Source organism: Melopsittacus undulatus, chromosome 7 (genome assembly GCF_012275295.1).
Source record: "Melopsittacus undulatus isolate bMelUnd1 chromosome 7, bMelUnd1.mat.Z, whole genome shotgun sequence".
Lineage (NCBI taxonomy): Eukaryota > Metazoa > Chordata > Aves > Psittaciformes > Psittaculidae > Melopsittacus > Melopsittacus undulatus.
This window is the reverse complement of record NC_047533.1, coordinates 708,738-725,586: the sequence shown is the minus strand read 5'-3', so window position 1 is coordinate 725,586 and position 16,849 is coordinate 708,738. Positions and strand designations below refer to the sequence as shown.

The window sequence follows — 16,849 nt, the reverse complement described above, 5'->3', positions numbered from 1 at the left end:
AAGTCCCATGCACCAGCACTCAACTGCCTCCAGTTCAAAGGAGTCTTTCATTGCGGGGTCAGTCTCCAGTCTCTACCCCACACCACCTCTCATTCTGACCCCATAAAGGTTGCATTCAAAATGGGGACCCATTTCCCCATCAATCCACAACTCTGTGTTTCCAGTAACACAGTGGGATGCTGAGCCTTGCACAGGGCACATCCTGGATCATGCAGCACATTGCACTCTATGAGAAGACAGAAACATCTCTCCACTCACCTTTTTGGCAATGTAACACATCTGCTCAGCAGGGAGGTAGTCAAAGGGGAAGATGAACCTCCAGTTGAAGTTGCCCTCTCCTCCCATTGACCTGTAGTGCACATCTGTCTTCTGCTTGTTCTCCTCGTGCCCAACCAGCCAGCTGCAAAGGGCAAACACGTTGCATGAAGAACCACAACCACACCAAAGGCTCAACATCACAGAAGCCAGAGTGGGCAATGGAACGTTTCTTATCCCTGGTGCTGGTATCTGCAGGGGTAACCTGGAGCCTGTAGGAGGCTTGAGAGGGGATACAACAGTCCCTGTAGTGATGGGAGGTGAACCAAGGCTCTGCAATGTCTTCTGCCCCTTCCCCTGAGCTTTATGGATGTATTATGGATGTTGCTTTCAAGACCCAACACTGCCTTAAGCTCTGGCTTAAGAGCTGTCACTTACCCATTCTAACCTGCCCTGGTGGGAGCTCCCTTCCCCTCTGCAGCCACCCCAAGCTGCTCTTGTCGTTACCCCTAAAGCCAGCCCTGCTGGTGAGGATGCGGCCACCTTAAACCACCAAAGAGCTATTTTCCCAGCTGATTTCCCAAAGATTCATCTTTGAAAGTCCTAAATGGCCAAGAAGTTGTTCCCTAGGAAACCCCAGAGTGGTCAGAGCCTGGTGTGGCCATGGAGGTCCCCAGCTGCTCCCATTGGAGACAGCTCCTCATGGCACAGCTCCCCTCCTGGTATATGGGATATTGCTGTGGTCAATCCATGACCATCCCAGGGGCGAGCTGAGACCTTTCCATACCAACTCCTTCTTTCCAGCTGTGAGCCCTGCAGCTGCCAGGTTTCCTTCTGCCCCATTCCCCTGTCCAGGATGTTTCAGTGTTCAGCAATCAGCAGAACTAAACACCCGAACACATCCCTCTGTGTATTTAGGGCCTTTCTGGAGACAAGGCAGGAGATCCAGAGAGAAACCCTACTGGAAACCATTACCTTGTTCCATTGTTTGCCACTTACATTGAAAATAAAGGAGTTTCCCCCAGTTCTACAGCTTGAAAGGAGCAAACGTGTCACAGGAGATAGGGAAGGGAGGTGCACTCGAGTTCATCCTAACAGGACACATCCCATGCACATGTGCTGCACAGACTTGGTGGTGGTGGGAATTGTGTGAGGAGGTTACACTAATCCCCAGATTGTGGCTGGATCGTGTGATGGGATGTGATGGGATGTGATGGGATGTGATGGGATGTGATGGGATGTGATGGGATGTGATGGGATGGGAATGGGAGGGCTGTGTTCATCAGCAGGAGCCCCTGGAGGATGCAGTGTGAGAGCCCTCTCCTTGCAGCAAACACAGGGACAAAGAAATGCTTTGATTGAGAATCATGGAATCAACCAGGGTGGAAAAGCCCTTTAAGCCCATCCAGTCCAACCATTCCCAGCCCTGCCAAGGCCACCACTAACCCATGGCTTCTCCAGCCTCCAATCATTTACAGCTCAGACGTTTCCTAACCTATAGACAACAGTTTTGTACTTAACTGATGTCCATCATCCATCAAGAACTGGATGGATTTTTAGCCCATCACTTTGTCCATTCTCTTCCAAATCCATATGGCTTAAGCTATTTGTAATATTCAAAGGCAACGTCTTGAATCTGAGATATGACTTTGTTCTCAACACTCACATACCTCCCTCTCTGCTCAGCACATTGTAAGGTGTTGGAGGACCTGGGACATCCCAGAAGGGGATGCAGGTGACTTTTAAAGATGCCCCATAAAAGCACATGGATCTCAGCAGTGGTGGTTGGTTGAAAGGGGGATCTGGAGACTTGCTCTGATGGGTGGGGGATAAACTGGCAATACAAGTTGCCAGAAGCACTTCTGAAGGACAGCCAAAAGTAGAAGCTCCATTAGGAGCTGAGTTCACCCTAAAGCAGGCTCCTGCCCTTGCTCAGGAGGCAGCAGTGGATGGAAGAAGTGGTCCCCACCAAAGCAGCACCACACCATAGTGATGAAGGTCACTTTGCCCACTGAATCACACCTGTAGGGCAGATGTTCAAACACAAAAAGGACCATTGCCTCCTTCCCTATAGGATTATTGAAGCCTTATCCAGGGATGCTGATAATGGAGCCATTTGGGGGGGAAGGTGAGGAAGGTCTTTAACTCATTCCCAACACTGTGAGGTTTGCTTGGTCACTGGGGATGCTGAGAGCCAGGAGAAGGACATCAGCGAGCACTGGATGCTCTTGCTTTCCCCATAACAGCCTGCAAGCACTATTTCAGAGCCCTGAAGTGCCCAGAGCAGCTGAGCTGGGGCTGATAACAATGCACTTGATGGGAATAGCAGGTAAGCAGCGCGCAGGCTGGATTTACAGGAGGAAAATTGGGATTGTAAAAGAGGGATTTACAGTCTGTTTCCAAATCCTACCTCTTCCTGTCCATAAATCCAAGGAACGCACAAAATCAGTAATTCCCTTGGCTGGGATTGCACCATTTTACACAGGATAAAACACAACTGGAGGCAGCAGAGAAGGGAACGTGCCAGAGGAGGTACTGCTGGTTGCCACGTTTTGGTGTGTTTCAAGGAATAAAAGGGAATTCCAAAGGAAGGAGCTATGCAAACCAGCATAAAACATGTGTATGGAATGAGCCCATGGCTCATGAGCCCCATCCCTGGCAGTGCTCAAGGCCAGGTTGGATACAGGGGCTTGGAGCAGCTGCTCCAGTGGAAGGGGTCTGGTTGGAGCTGGATGGGATTTAAGGTCCCTTCAACCCAAACCATTCCATGGTTCTAAGTCTACACCAGCAATGGTGATGGTCATGGTAACTGCTTCACTCCTGCTCTGGCACCTTCGGGCTATGGTACCTGGAGGTACAGAAGAGGGGTGGCTCACCCTTTGACATAGATGTCACTCATCTTCTCCCCAGTGATGCTGAGGTCATCGAGGATGACATCCTTGGTGTTCCAGATGATGCAGCGCAAGTAGAACCTGGACATAAGAAGGTGGAAACCTTGGTCTGGAGCTCCCATAGAGAGCTGCTATTCAGTTGTTTACCTGAATGAGCTAAGCCATGGGGCTTGGAGCAAGATGCTCTAGGGGAAGGTGTCCCTACCCATGGCAGGGGGTTGGAACTGGAGGAGCTTTAAGGTCCCTTCCAACACAAACCATTCCATGAGTTATCTTTCCCTGAAGATGGTTCTCTCTTGGCAGGTGAATCCCTCCCCATTGGACATCTCCAAGCCCTCTCCCATCCCAAACAGTGGTGCTGGAAGCAGCACTGCAATGAGTAAGGAATGAGAAGCACATTACCTCTTGGCTTTGCGTGGTGTGATGTTGAACGGGGGGCCAGGCTGACCCAGGGATTTGGGAAACAGGTCCACCCACATCTGCAGCTTCCCCTGTATGGAAAGAGACACATGAAGCTGGTGAGCCTCCTGCTAGGGTTAGTAAGTAAGACCTAAGAGGGGAGAGAGACAACACCAAGTTCTCCACTGTTCCTTAGCTGAAAACTAAGGTTTCCTTGATGGAAAAGTGTCATTAAATGTTATATTCAAACCATTTTAGTGATAGGTGGTTGGATGTTCATGGCTTCCCATATATAAGCAGTTGGTCTGGATAAGCTGAAGGTGCAACCAGCTTTACTTTCCATGGCTGTCTATATAGGGACAGAGTAAAGACTGGGTCCATGGAGGTGTTGGCAAAGCCAACAGCTCACTTGTTTTCCATGCTGTCACCAGCTGGGATGCTGATTTATGGCTTTCTGAGCATGGGAATGGGATGAGGAGAGGGGAATGTAAACCCCCCAAGGGCAGGTTCATGCTGCAGAAATCATGCTGGTGCTTTGCCAAAGCATCCCATAGTGTCATTACCACTATAGGGGATCTCTGCACCAAGGCTTCAGACCAGAAGTGGCTTTTTAAGCCCTCAGTAAGAAAAAGAAGTAAAAGATTTTGAGCAAATGCTGCTGAAAATGAACCCAGGAGGATGGAACTGACCCCCCCACCCCAACACCCTGAGCAGGCCATGGAGCTGTATCTGATGGCCAGTGCTCCATCCCATCCGATGACTCCCTTCCATGGGAGAAGCCCATCCCCAGGGCAGGTTAGGGTTGGACCAAGAGGAGATGATGCTCTCTGGACACATCTCACCACTCACCTGCTCTATCTCCGGCTGCAATGGGCTGTAGAGAGGCCTGGTCTCCACGTGCTCGGGTACCAGCCCCTGCTTGCGCAGCACATACAGTGCGAGCCGCTCCTCCACCGGCCCCAGGTGAGGGTTTGGGGCTTTGCCATCCTCTGCACAGAGCATAGGGCAGTGTTAGACCCTGCTGTGGGTGTGAGGGGCTGGACCCCATCACCCCATGGGAGCAAACATGAGCCCACCGCCTCCATCAGCAAATCCACCATGGGCACAGGGCAGCCCAATGGGAAGTGTGGGCAAAGCATCGCACAATGGGACAATCCCCATGCAAGCTCCCCCCATATCATAGAAGCATGGAATGGTTTGGGTTGGAAAGGATCTTAGGATCATCCAGTTCCAACCCCTGCCATGGGCACGGACACCTCACACTAAACCATGGCACCCAAGGCTCTGTCCAACCTGGCCTTGAACACTGCCAGGGATGGAGCATTCACAACCTCCCTGGGCAACCCATTCCAGTGCCTCAGCACCCTCACAGTAAAGAATTTCTTCCTTATATCCAACCTCTGTTCTCTGTTCCAGTCTGAACCCATCACCCCTGGTCCTTTTATACCCAGTGGGAGTAGAGAGAGAAGCTGTGGCTGCCCCATCCCTGGCAGTGCTCAAGGCCAGGTTGGACACAGGGGCTTGGAGCAGCTGCTCCAGTAGAAGGGGTCCCTGCCCATGGCAGGGGATGGAGCTGGATGGGATTTAAGGTCCCTTCAACCCAAACTAGGCTGGGATGCTATGATTCTCCTTGTGGTACATCACCAGGATGGGCCAGCACAGAGCACCCACAGCAAACACTGAGCCATCCATGAGCAATCCTCACCTGCTCCACACCAAACCCCAATCCCTCCACAGATGGATCATATCTTAAACAGCAGAGGTTTAGACTGGATATAAGGAAGGAATTCTTTACTGTGAGGGTGCTGAGGCACTGGAATGGGTTGCCCAGGGAGGTTGTGAATGCTCCATCCCTGGCAGTGTTCAAGGCCAGGTTGGACAGAGCCTTGGGTGCCATGGTTTAGTGTGAGGTGTCCCTGCCCATGGCAGGGGGGTGGAACTGGATGATCTTAAGGTCCTTTCCAGCCCTAACTATTCTATGACTCTATGGTTCTATGATCCCTTACATCCATCCAGGTACAGATCATGGCCAACTCAGCCTTAGCTGAGCCTGCTCCTCCTCCCCGTCCCAAGTGCCACACTGGGGCTGGTGGAGGACATCACCCCAAGACAACCACAGCATTTCAAACCATGTACCTCCAAGGACCTCTGGAGCAATGTGCTCCATAAACGTTATCCCAGTGCAGCAGCATTCAGGGGATGCATCCCAGCTCCTTCCATGGCACCACCTTGAAGCAGTTAACTTCAGCCACATGGGCTGTTCCCCAAGAGGAAACCTGGCTCTGTGTGTGTGTGTTTATGTGCAGGAAGAGGCGAGAGCCCCTCTCGGAACACAACCAATGTGGAGGTTATGGAATAATGGTCGGGTGCCGGGCTTGTAAAAGCCCTGCTCTCGTGTTTAATGGCCCCACTTTATATGGCCAGGTTCAGATCTGACGCTGCTCTGCGGAGCAGCTGCTTTCCAGATCTCCTGCAGGTCAAGCATCAGGCTTTGTTCTGGGTTTGAACTGATTGCCATGAAAGCAGAGGCAGGGGCTGCAGAGGGGGGAGCACCCCGCTCCCCTTCACACCTTGAGCCCCTTTGCCATAGTGAGTGGCTGCAGAGGAGCTGTTGCTTCCCCATCCTCCTCTTCCTCCTCCTCCCAAGGGGAGAACCATGACTTTGTGATCCAGGCTCAAATCAAAGCCAAGGGACTTGATTCCCAGCACCTCGATTCCCAGGCACAGGGATCACTCCTGGGTTGTGCCATGGGTGCTCCTTGGTAGCTCTGCAATGGTGTGGTCACCTTAATCAAGGCTATGGGCCCTGGTTCATCTCCTCCTTGGACCAAACCTCCCCTCCCATGCTTTAAAGCAGAGCTGTCTAAAAGGCATCTCCTGCCCTAGAGATGTCAAATGGGCCCGAGCTGATGCCCTGGGTACCACAGGTGGGTTCTGTGTGAACCCGAATGTGCCTCCCAGCACTGGGGGATGCTCTCTCCTCACTGGCAGAGGCTGCTTTGGGGTTTCCAGCTGGAGAGCATCTCACACACACACACACACCCGGGGCTGGGCACCTTGTGCATGATATTGTCTCCCTCTAGTGACTCCAGCCCCACAGCGCACAGATAGAATCATAGAATCATAGAATGGCTTGGGTTGGAAAGGACCTGAAGATCATCCAGTTCCAACTCCCCTGCCATGGGCCATGGGCAGGGACACCTCACACTAAACCATGGCACCCAAGGCTCTGTCCAGCCTGGCCTTGAACACTGCCAGGCATGGAGCATTCACAACCTCCCTGGGCAACCCATTCCAGTGCCTCAGCACCCTCACAGTAAAGAATTTCTTCCTTAGATCCAATCTAAACCTCCCCTGTTTAAGTTTGAACCTTGTCCTATCACTGCATCCCTAATGTATAGTCCCTCACCAGCATCCCACACAAGTGCTCCTCCAGCAGCTGGAACATCAGGATGGAGCCTCTCAGCTGTGATGCATCCTGCTGCTCCCAGCTTGTGTGGATCTCATAGAATCATGGAATGAGTTGTGTTGGAAGGGAGCTTAAATCTCATCCAGCTCCAACCTGTGCCATGGGCAGGGACACCTTCCACTGGAGCAGCTGCTCCAAGCCCTGTCCAACCTGGCCTTGAGCACTCCCTTTCCTTCCATCCTTGCAGATGCTGGATCTCCATCTCCATCTTGACCCCTCTTTGTGCTGAAGCAGGACCCCCTACATCCTATCCCAGTTTGTCTGGGAGACCGAGGTCCTATTGACACCAAGTATTCCTCTTCCCAGCTCTGATGGACACCCTTGTCTGAAAACAACACTGTCTCCTGCCCTTTGTCCCCTCTGTAGCCCTACATAGAGGCAAACCCTCAACCCAAAGCAGCCCCATCGCCTTACCCAGCTCCGAGAGGATGTATTCCTGATCCCTGAAGATGACCCGGTCACACTTGTAGGTGGGAGCCTTGTAGTTGTGCTGCAGGGAGAAGAGGTGGAGCAGCTGGGAAGGACGGAGCTGGTCCCTCCACTGGTTGGGTCCAGAGCTGGAACAGAACAGGAAGGAAACAGCAGCTCAGCATGCAATGAAGCATCCTCCAGCCTCAACAAGGGGCAGCATCAGTGCTGGGGCTCGGAGCAAGCTGCTCCAGTGCAAGGTGTTCCTGCCTGTGGTAGGGGTTGGAACTGGATGGTCCTTAAGGCATCTTCCAACCCAAACCACGCTGGGATTCTATGACACACAACAAGGGGTCTGTGTTCACTGGGGAATGGGGCTCTATGTGGGACACACAACCCCAGCTTGCAGGTCCCACAACACCTTCCTGGCCTGGGCATGGAGGTGTCCTCACCATGGTGTGCCCAAGAGGCATCAGGGATGTAACAGGGTCTACCCAAGGACATTAATGTCACTTGAAGCATTTCAGCATCCTGGATGAGGCACTCAAATAAGGGGCTCCTCTGCTGTGAATCTACCTCAAGGCACTGGTTTGGTCCCCTTGGCACAGCCCTGGGACAGCAGAGATTACACCGTGATGCCGTGGGCACCCCAGCCCCATAGAGCAGTGACAGAGCCCAAGCCCCAGCGGTACCCACACACAGTAGGTTTGGGGGAGGCCACAGCGTGCCCCATATTTGGACAGGAAGCGGTTCTCCAGGTCTATGATGGTCTCCCCGATCTTCTCATCCTTTGAGAGGAGGTCGTAGTCATAGAGCGTGACCTTCAGGTCCTTCTCCATAGGCAGAGTGCAGCTCAGCTCGAACATCCTGCAAATGGGAGAGGAGAAAACACATGAGCTGGAGGCTGATGGTGCTGAGAGCCCCAAGGGAAGCAGACACGTACCCCATCCCAGTGTGCACCCAGTGCTGTGTTGTACTGGCTTAGCCTGAGGATGTGCAAAGCCTCCCTAAAGCAATCATCATAGGATCTTGGCATGGTTTGGGTTGGAAGGGACCTTAAATCCCATCCAGCTCCAACCCCTGCCATAGTAGGGACCCCTTCCACTGGAGCAGCTGCTCCAAGCCCCAAGTGAATGTCCAGATCAGGACTCAAGCCTGCCTGGGCCCAGCCTGTGGTCAGAGATTGACCTTTAAAGCCTCCTTATCCTCTCCTCAGAAGGGGAGAATAGGCCTTGCCTAATGCACACTGTCCTCTAAGGTCTCACCAGTATCACCCTCACCATCCCTCTTCCTTTCCATCCATCCTTGCAGACCATAGAATGATAGAACAGTCTGGGCTGGAAGGGACCTGCAAAGCTTATCCAATTCCAACCCATTCCATGAGCAGGGACATCTTCACCTAAGTCACTCCAAGCCCATCCATCCTGGCCTGGAATCTAGGCTGGAATGGGAAGCTCTGGCTGGCCCATCCCTATTCCCTCACTATAACATGAAGAATCACATGGACTCCAAACCGAATCCAAACTTACTTCCCAAAGACAGGCTCCAGAGTACAGGGCAGGTAATTTTCTTGGTCATTGATGGATTTCTTCCCCACTGAAATCTTCACATAGGGATCACACTAAAGATGGGCACGAAAACAAATGGAAGAGTCATCACACAGCAATACTGGTGACAAAGGAGGAACTCTGCTTCTCCTTGTCCCAGCAAGCAGCATCTTCCACCCTATATGGAAGGCTAATACCTGCTTGCAAGGGCAGGACCATTCTGACCATTAACTCCATATCTGTGACCATCACTAAGATCTACCTGCTTTACAACGCCCTTTTGAGGATGACCAAAGGACCAGTTAGCAGTATAGGACAAAGGTCCAAGCTCATCTGAGGTCAGTGGGATGGAAAAGCAAGGAAAGAGCATGGAAAGAACCCTATTTATAGCTCCTCTGATGGATGAGCTTGCTCAGGATGTTCCTGTTCTCATCTGAGTCACTCATCTGGAGGTTCCATTGAGGTCATCATCTATTCAAGTGTGAGGTCTACTCAGAAATAGATGCAGGGGCCTAAAATATCAGAGGAAACCCATTTTGTTTCCAGGAGTGTGGCTCAAACCCATTTACTGCCAAGAGGCTGCAAGAACTTAATGGAAAACTAACGGCAGCAGCGTTGCATGAAGCCTCGTTGTGCATCTAAAGCCTCTATCAGATACTTCTACCTATTTAGTCAGGTTTTAAGCTTCCCTCTCCCAACTAAACCTCCCCTGGTAAAGCTGCATTAACTTGGGATGTGGTGGGATTCACTCGAGGCAGCATTTTTACTATGGGAAGAAAAGAACAACTTCATCTCAAGGATGACATCCCAGCTTGAACCCCATGCCTATAGGGACCAACCATCCCGGAGCATCTGAAGAGGCAAGGATGCTGCCAGAAACCCCCAGAGGGCATAGACTGTGTCAGGCTTGGGTCTTTGGGTTTGGTTTTGAGTGTGAAAAGCCTTTTCCTACTCCTCTCTTTTGCTCTTCAGGGGTTTCCTATAGGAGGTTTCTAAGACATTGAAAACTTTCATCCCAAACCCATTGCCAAAACCAGGGGAGATTAAAAAGCAGGTTTGGTTTGCCCATGTCCAATCAAAATGAACATTTTTCCTTCTGAATTTACACCATTTTCTTTTTTTGCCCCGATTTTTCCATCCAGACAGACAAAACTTTGCAAAACTCATGGGAAAGACATAATTTTGTCTCCTTGAGCCCCAAAATGAATCAAAACCCCCTCATTTCGCTACAGAAAAATCCCTTGGGATGGAGGAAGAGTTGACATTCCCAGATGGGTGATGGAGGCAGAGGGAAGACTTCCTCCTTCCTGCTGTCACCATTACCTCTGATGGCTGGATCAGGGTTGACCTGCCCAAGGAGCCCACCCCGGAGCCAGCACGGAGCATCCCCATCAGGATACCTTCCCATTGGTGTCCTTGGGCTGCAGACCAAAGGCTCGGATGATGTAGACCCGGACCAGGCATTCCTGGGGTCCCCTGGCCGGGAGCTGGTGGAACTGGCGTGGGGGCATCGGGAGCCGTGGATCATCCGGGAGAGGGTAGATCCTGAATGAGCCCTGCCAAGGACACCATGGGATGTGAATGGGTGGTTGCATAGACCCATGGCTTGGCTTGGGGTGAAGGATGCTCAAACCCCATCCGGCTCCAACCCCTTCCACTGGAGCAGCTGCTCCAAGCCCCTGTGTCCAACCTGGCCTTGAGCACTGCCAGGGATGGGGCAGCCACAGCTTCTCCATTCAACCCCTTCCAATGTTCCCCACGTTCACAATGAACTTCCTTGTATCCCATCTCAGTCTCCCCTGGGGCAGTTTAAAGCCATTCCCCATGTCCTGTCCCTACAGGCCCTTGTCCCAAGCCCCTCTCCAGCTTTCCTGCAGCCCCTTTAGGCACTGGAGCTGCTCTAAGAGTACATTCCTCCCCACCACTGGACAGCCATCTCCAAAGGGAGAGCTCAGCACCAGTGTGATGAGACCACGAGTACTCACACATGCTCCCACTACCACCCCGGACAAAGAAAATGCTCCACTGCTTGCATCCAGCCTTGGTTTCAGGTGGGCTTTGCTCCAGGATGACAGCACAACCTAGGACAGCTTTGAAGCAGCTGGGAATACAGCAGCCAGAGCTCTACAGGCAGCTTCATACAATGGTTTGGGTTGAAGGGACCTTAAATCCCATCCAGTTCCAGCCCTTGCCACAGGCAGGGACCCCTTCCACTAGAGCAGCTGCTCCAAGCCCCTGTGTCCAACCTGGCCTTGAGCACTGCCCGGGATGCAGGAATCCATCTGTTCAGTGTTCTAAATCCATAGCCCATGAACTCCTGCTCTGGCATCACCACACTCAGCAGCAGGACCTCTCACCTTGAACTCCCCCACCACAGAGGGGTCATCATTGGAGTCCTGTGTGCGGCCCCGGTACAGCTTGAAGGTATGGCAGAAGTCAGAGAGATGCTCAAAGTCCTCCACGCTCTCCAGCTCCGTCTCATAGACCTGGGCAGGGAGAGGTGGGAGTGAGGGCAGGCACCAGCAGCAGGTCCCTATTGATGTGGGACATGGCCTGACCCGAGCTCCTTGGTCCTGGTGAAACACAACCCACAGGGATGGAGACTGGGCCCTGCCACCCTTGATTCCCCCCTAGGATGGATGAAGGACAGACCTTCCTGCTGGGAATGTTTTCATTAGGACCAGGCAAGGTCTGCCCCATTTTAGTCCTATTTGGCCTTTGTGTTAACTTAGCACTTGTTGCAACAGGGGACCTAAATCTCCCCCTTCCCTAAGGAATCTGGTTTTCCTTGTTGTTCCCAAACACTTTCCAGTTCCCCATCTCTGCTTCTTCAGTGACAGCCCCTGAAGGCTGCAGAGTGGGAAGTTACCAGAAAGGGTTTTGTAAAGAAAACTGAGTTTCAAAATCGTTCTTTTTAAACAGAAAGATCTGATTTCTGCAGAAAATGATGGATTATTTCTTACCTGGAAGGAAAACCAGCTTCAACATGCAAAAAACTATCAAAGCTTATGGAAAAGCATCATGGAGAGTGTGGGTCCAATGAGCCAGGACCAACCACCACCACTCACCTTAAGGGTGTCGAAGCCCTTCTCCAAATAGCAGCCACATTTCTCCCTCTCTCCTGTGGAAGCATAGAACTTACTCCACCAGTCAATGAACTCTTCCTCCTGCAGCAGCAGATACCAAAGTTACACATCCCCATAAGCAAACCCCAGTGATCAACCACAGCAGCATCTCCTGTACCTGCTGGAGGTGAACTCCAGCCCTGGGTACTGTCCCCAATGGGTTTGATGGGGGATGAAGCTATTGTGAACCCAACCTGCAGCTCCTCACTCCCTGGTTTCAAAGTGCTTTTGGGATGCTTCCACCCAAATGCAGCTGTTCCAGCCACAGCAACCCCATGGACCTGGACCCATCAGTAGAGAGGAGGATGCTATATGGTAGAGCCCACAGAAGAGCAGGCCAGGAGCAGATTTTGGCCATATGGGTGATGGTCTTTTGAGGACCTCAGTGCAGGACCCCAATGGGATGAGACAATTTAACCCTTAAGATGGTCCTCACAGCCTGGAATTCAAGGAGGATTTGAGGGCTGCTCTTAAACCTATTCCCTGCTTTAGGCTTTGCCTGGAAGGTTTGGAGTCTCTGGGATGGGGATTGACTTTGTGGTTTGTGTCCCAAGCTCCCCATCCAAACAAAGCCCATGGGGAATGAATAAATCCATTAAATGCATGAATTTCCCCTAAAAACAAGGTCCTCAAGTGCTGCCCCTCTCTCAGGAAGAACAGACCCCTCTTCTCCTGGATGTCAGACAAAGAAAGGGGCAAACCTCACACAACCTCAACCTCACAATGCCCCAATGCCATTGAGGAGCACGTCCCTCATCTCCCATTCAGACTGCACTTCCTGGGTGCTGGGAGCAGCTCCGAAGATGCTATTCCAAGAGGATGCTATTCCAGAGGCTGGCCTCAGCAAGTGGATGTATAAGAGCCCCAGTTCTGACACTGATACAAGGGAGGATGAAGGGGCTGTGATTGTGATCCATGAAACATTCCTGACAAATAATGAGGTCTTATTGTAGAAGTCCACAGAATTCCATCACATTGACCTCATGGAGGAACCCTAACAGGGGTTTATTGGGGTTTGAAGCCAAGGGTGCAGCTTTAAATTGCTGTCTTGAACATACATTGGCTGGAAGAGGACAGAAATTCATTGGGAGGCCTCTGCTGCCTCCCTGTTTCTTGAGGAAAATGGGAATCAAAGCTGCCTTTCATCACTTCCCTTGTGTTAGTGGGTCAGAAGCTGCTCTCTGCCCAGCGTGGTTCCATGATGACATTCCACAGGTACTGAGTTACATGGGAAGCATGGAAACTGAGCCGATGACTTACCCACAGGCTCTTCTGCAGCCCCAAGACAAAGGATTTGGTTAGATTTGAATGAATTCTACTGCTGTTACCAAAATAAAGGGGGATTTTAAAAGGAGGAGGCAATGGGAGCAGCTGGAATGTTAATAGTGAAGGACATGAATCCATTGGCCTGGAAACTGGGAAACCAGGGAAAGCAATGGCTCCATAGCACAAGCACCTGGATTCAGGGGGTTCATTCTGCAATCAGGCAATAGAGCAAACCTCCAGTGTTTTACCATGGGCATGGGAAGGAGGGTTCTCAGTTAGGACATCCTTCAGCCCTGCCATGGGTGGCTGAAGGACCTCCAGCATCCTGCATGCCCGCTTCAACCTTCCACATGGACCCTATGGAGCTCCAATGGGACACACACTCCAGGGTGAGCATCAACATCAAGTGAATGGAGCCTCCAGTTTCAGCTTGGAGAGAAGCTCACTCATGGGTATCAGGTTATGCACATGATAGAAGCTGATGGCATGGCTATCAGAAGGTGTGGCATGGGTACCAGAGCGTTTGCTGTCTCTCCATCACCATTCATCCCTCCACCACAGCTCCCATAGAGCAGGGACCACTGTAATGTGAGCTGGAACCATATCCATAGAGGCCTTTAACCCAGAGCTATTCACTTGCTGTTGAGGGTATTGAGATTCTTCCTTCCCTGGATCCCAGCATCCAGACCTGTGTCATCCCAGAAGCTCTCAAGATGTTTCCAATCCCATTTTGCTTTATCCAGAGGGAATACATTGGTTTTAACCTCATTTTTGCCAGGGAGGCTGAGCCAGAGCAAGGTTTTCCCCATTACCCAGGGCTTCCTGTGACTGCAAACCCATCCCATTGAATGCATTCCCATATGGGGATAGCAGGAGTCTGGGCTTGGTCATATGCCAAATGGTCATTTCCATCGGGAGCAAAAGGTGTGGAAAGCTGAGAAATTCCCTTGCAATGGATATATCAGCTTCTGGGGGAACTTAGTCCTTATCATCACCTTTGAGGTGGGGGAAACTGAGGCACGGACAGACAGCAAAGCCAGGAGATAACTGGAGTCTGAATGCTTCTGCTTGCTCTCCTTGTGATCCCACACCATTCCCTGTGGGAATATGGGTACCAAATCCTGCCCCTAAAGAAGCTGAGCTGCTCAGTCCCAAACAGACCCACACACCTTACATCTGGGAGGCAGATTTCCTGCTGTGGGGAAGCTCTGCAGCTGGGATGAGAGGATCCCCCTGGAATCACCTTGGACATGTATAGGCACGAGTGTGAGGAGATGACAACCCTGCATCTCCTGGAGAGGGGTTGTCAACATCCTCTGCTACAGTCAAAGCCTGCTCAACACCCGACCACACTAACCCTGTCCTCCTGATGGTGCAGACAACTGCATGGAGAGGCCATGGCAAACAGCTGGGAACACAAAAAGGGCTTTAAACAGCACAGCAGAGCTCCTTGGGGTTTTCCAACCACATCCTAAATCCCTCCGTGGCTCCGTCTGCATTGCTCCAAAGGTCAGGAAGTCCTGGACAGGAAACTGAGCTTGGGTTGGGATGGTTCTGTAATGGGACTATGGCTGTGGCTGCCCCATCCCTGGCAGTGCTCAAGGCCAGGTTGGACACAGGGGCTTGGAGCAGCTGCTCCAGTGGAAGGGGTCCCTGCCCATGGAACTGGAGGAGCTTTAAGGTCCCTTCAACCCAAACCAGGCCGGGATCCCATGAAAACCACTTGCATCCACACAGGGAGGCTGCAAGAGGACATCCTTATCCTTCCCTTAACCTTCAAGGTGTGAACCCTCAGATGTTCATAAAGACAAATCATCCATTTATGGCTGTTTCACCCTTTTTTCCCATCATACTGATACTTCTGCTCCGAAGAGGACAAACCTGTTGGGTTTTAGTGGGGTTTTGTCCCTCCTGTTTAATCATAGAATCATAGAATAGTTTGGATCGGAAAGGACCTTAAGATCATCCAGTTCCAACCCCCTGCCATGGGCAGGGACACCTCACACTAAACCATGGCACCCAAGGCTCTGTCCAACCTGGCCTTGAACACTGCCAGGGATGGAGCATTCACAACCTCCCTGGGCAACCCATTCCAGTGCCTCAGCACCCTCACAGTAAAGAATTTCTTCCTTATATCCAATCTAAACCTCTGCTGTTTAAGTTTCAACCTGTTACCCCTTGTCCTATCACTACAGTCCCTGTAGCCAAAGGCAACCCCCAGGCACCTTCTTGCACTGGTTTTCCTCTACCATAGAATCAACCAGGTTGGAAAAGACCTTTAAGATCAAGCCCAACCCTTACCCCAGCACTGCCAAGCCACCTCTAACCCATGGCACTGAGGGCCTTGCATTCAAATGTGGGCTGTTTGCCCCTGTAAAGGTGATGGGAAGCCAGCTTGCCATGCAGGATGCTCTAGGAGGGCTTCCCCCATCACCCATAGTGGTGCCATGGACCATTCCTCAAACAGGGATTAAACACTGAGACAACACAAGCCATGGGGAACGCACTGAAGGCAATGCTGGGCTGTGGGGTGGCTGGGTGTCAGCAGGGGATATTCCAACACCAAAGCTCTTCCAGCTCACAGTAATGGGATAAGCCGTGAAATCCATGCTCTGGTTTGGAAGCAGCAAACACAGCAAACAACCAATTACTCCAAATGGTTCCCAGATTGTGACCTGCTGCTTTTGGCCTGGGTCAGCTCCTCTCACTTGTCACTCCATGGGTTGTTTGTATTCCCTACAACCGAAGCACAGCTAGCCAAGATAATGGGGTGAGTGAACAGAGAGCACCTCATAGTGCTCCTCAGGGCAGAATGGAGGCATCCTGAGGAGGTCTTTCCTTATTTCCCACCTGGGAATGCAGGAGCTGCTTGGCCATTGACCATGGGGGGTCCTCTGCAATGGCACAGCTCCCCTAAACCTGGGTCCCTCCATTCCCACCCTGGGTTCCTAAAGCCAGGGTTTCTAAAGCCAGGACTCAAATCTCATTTGGGCTTCCCAAAGGAGCTTCTCTGCCCCTTCCATCCTGAGCCTGCAGGAGGAGACATGGACAAGGATGCACTGCCAAAGGGGATGAGGGCCCTCAAAGCCCCTCAGGGGTGCTTTGCCAAATGCAATGTACCATGGAATTAAGCAGCCCCATCCCAAAACCTCATGGCTTTGGCATGAAGGCAAAGCGATGGTCGCAGTGCATATGGACCTGAGCAAGATGAAATGGCCACTTTCAAGGGGATCTTTCACAGAACACCTCAATTTTAACACACTTTAAATACATATATATGCACATCAATCATTCCTAAACACCATTAAGCAAGTAAGTAAGTTAGAACATAAGCAATACATACATGAGGTTGGGCCCAAGAAGCTGGCGTGTTAATTAAAGCTGAGCTGGTCAGACCTTCTGCAAGCTACAATTGAAATGAGGGTTAGAGAAACAACGATTAAACATCAGCAAAAGCAGAAGGAACAAGAATCTGCTCCTCCCATGGGT

At 51.5% G+C, this 16,849-nt stretch overlaps 1 protein-coding gene across 1 annotated transcript in view; it reads right to left on the bottom strand.

Annotated features, from left to right (window-relative positions):
- The window catches only part of DYSF (dysferlin), an 80,585-nt gene that overhangs the window by 17,924 nt on the left and 45,812 nt on the right, over positions 1 to 16,849 (bottom strand). Inside the window, exons 41-51 of the mRNA XM_034064590.1 lie at positions 16,704 to 16,766; positions 12,038 to 12,136; positions 11,327 to 11,455; positions 10,370 to 10,525; positions 8,952 to 9,043; positions 8,119 to 8,289; positions 7,429 to 7,571; positions 4,395 to 4,534; positions 3,549 to 3,637; positions 3,132 to 3,227; positions 259 to 400 (exon numbers count right to left, since the gene is read on the bottom strand). Of these exons, the coding sequence (XP_033920481.1) occupies positions 259 to 400; positions 3,132 to 3,227; positions 3,549 to 3,637; positions 4,395 to 4,534; positions 7,429 to 7,571; positions 8,119 to 8,289; positions 8,952 to 9,043; positions 10,370 to 10,525; positions 11,327 to 11,455; positions 12,038 to 12,136; positions 16,704 to 16,766 (1,320 nt within the window). The remainder of the gene's footprint in view (positions 1 to 258; positions 401 to 3,131; positions 3,228 to 3,548; positions 3,638 to 4,394; positions 4,535 to 7,428; positions 7,572 to 8,118; positions 8,290 to 8,951; positions 9,044 to 10,369; positions 10,526 to 11,326; positions 11,456 to 12,037; positions 12,137 to 16,703; positions 16,767 to 16,849) is intronic.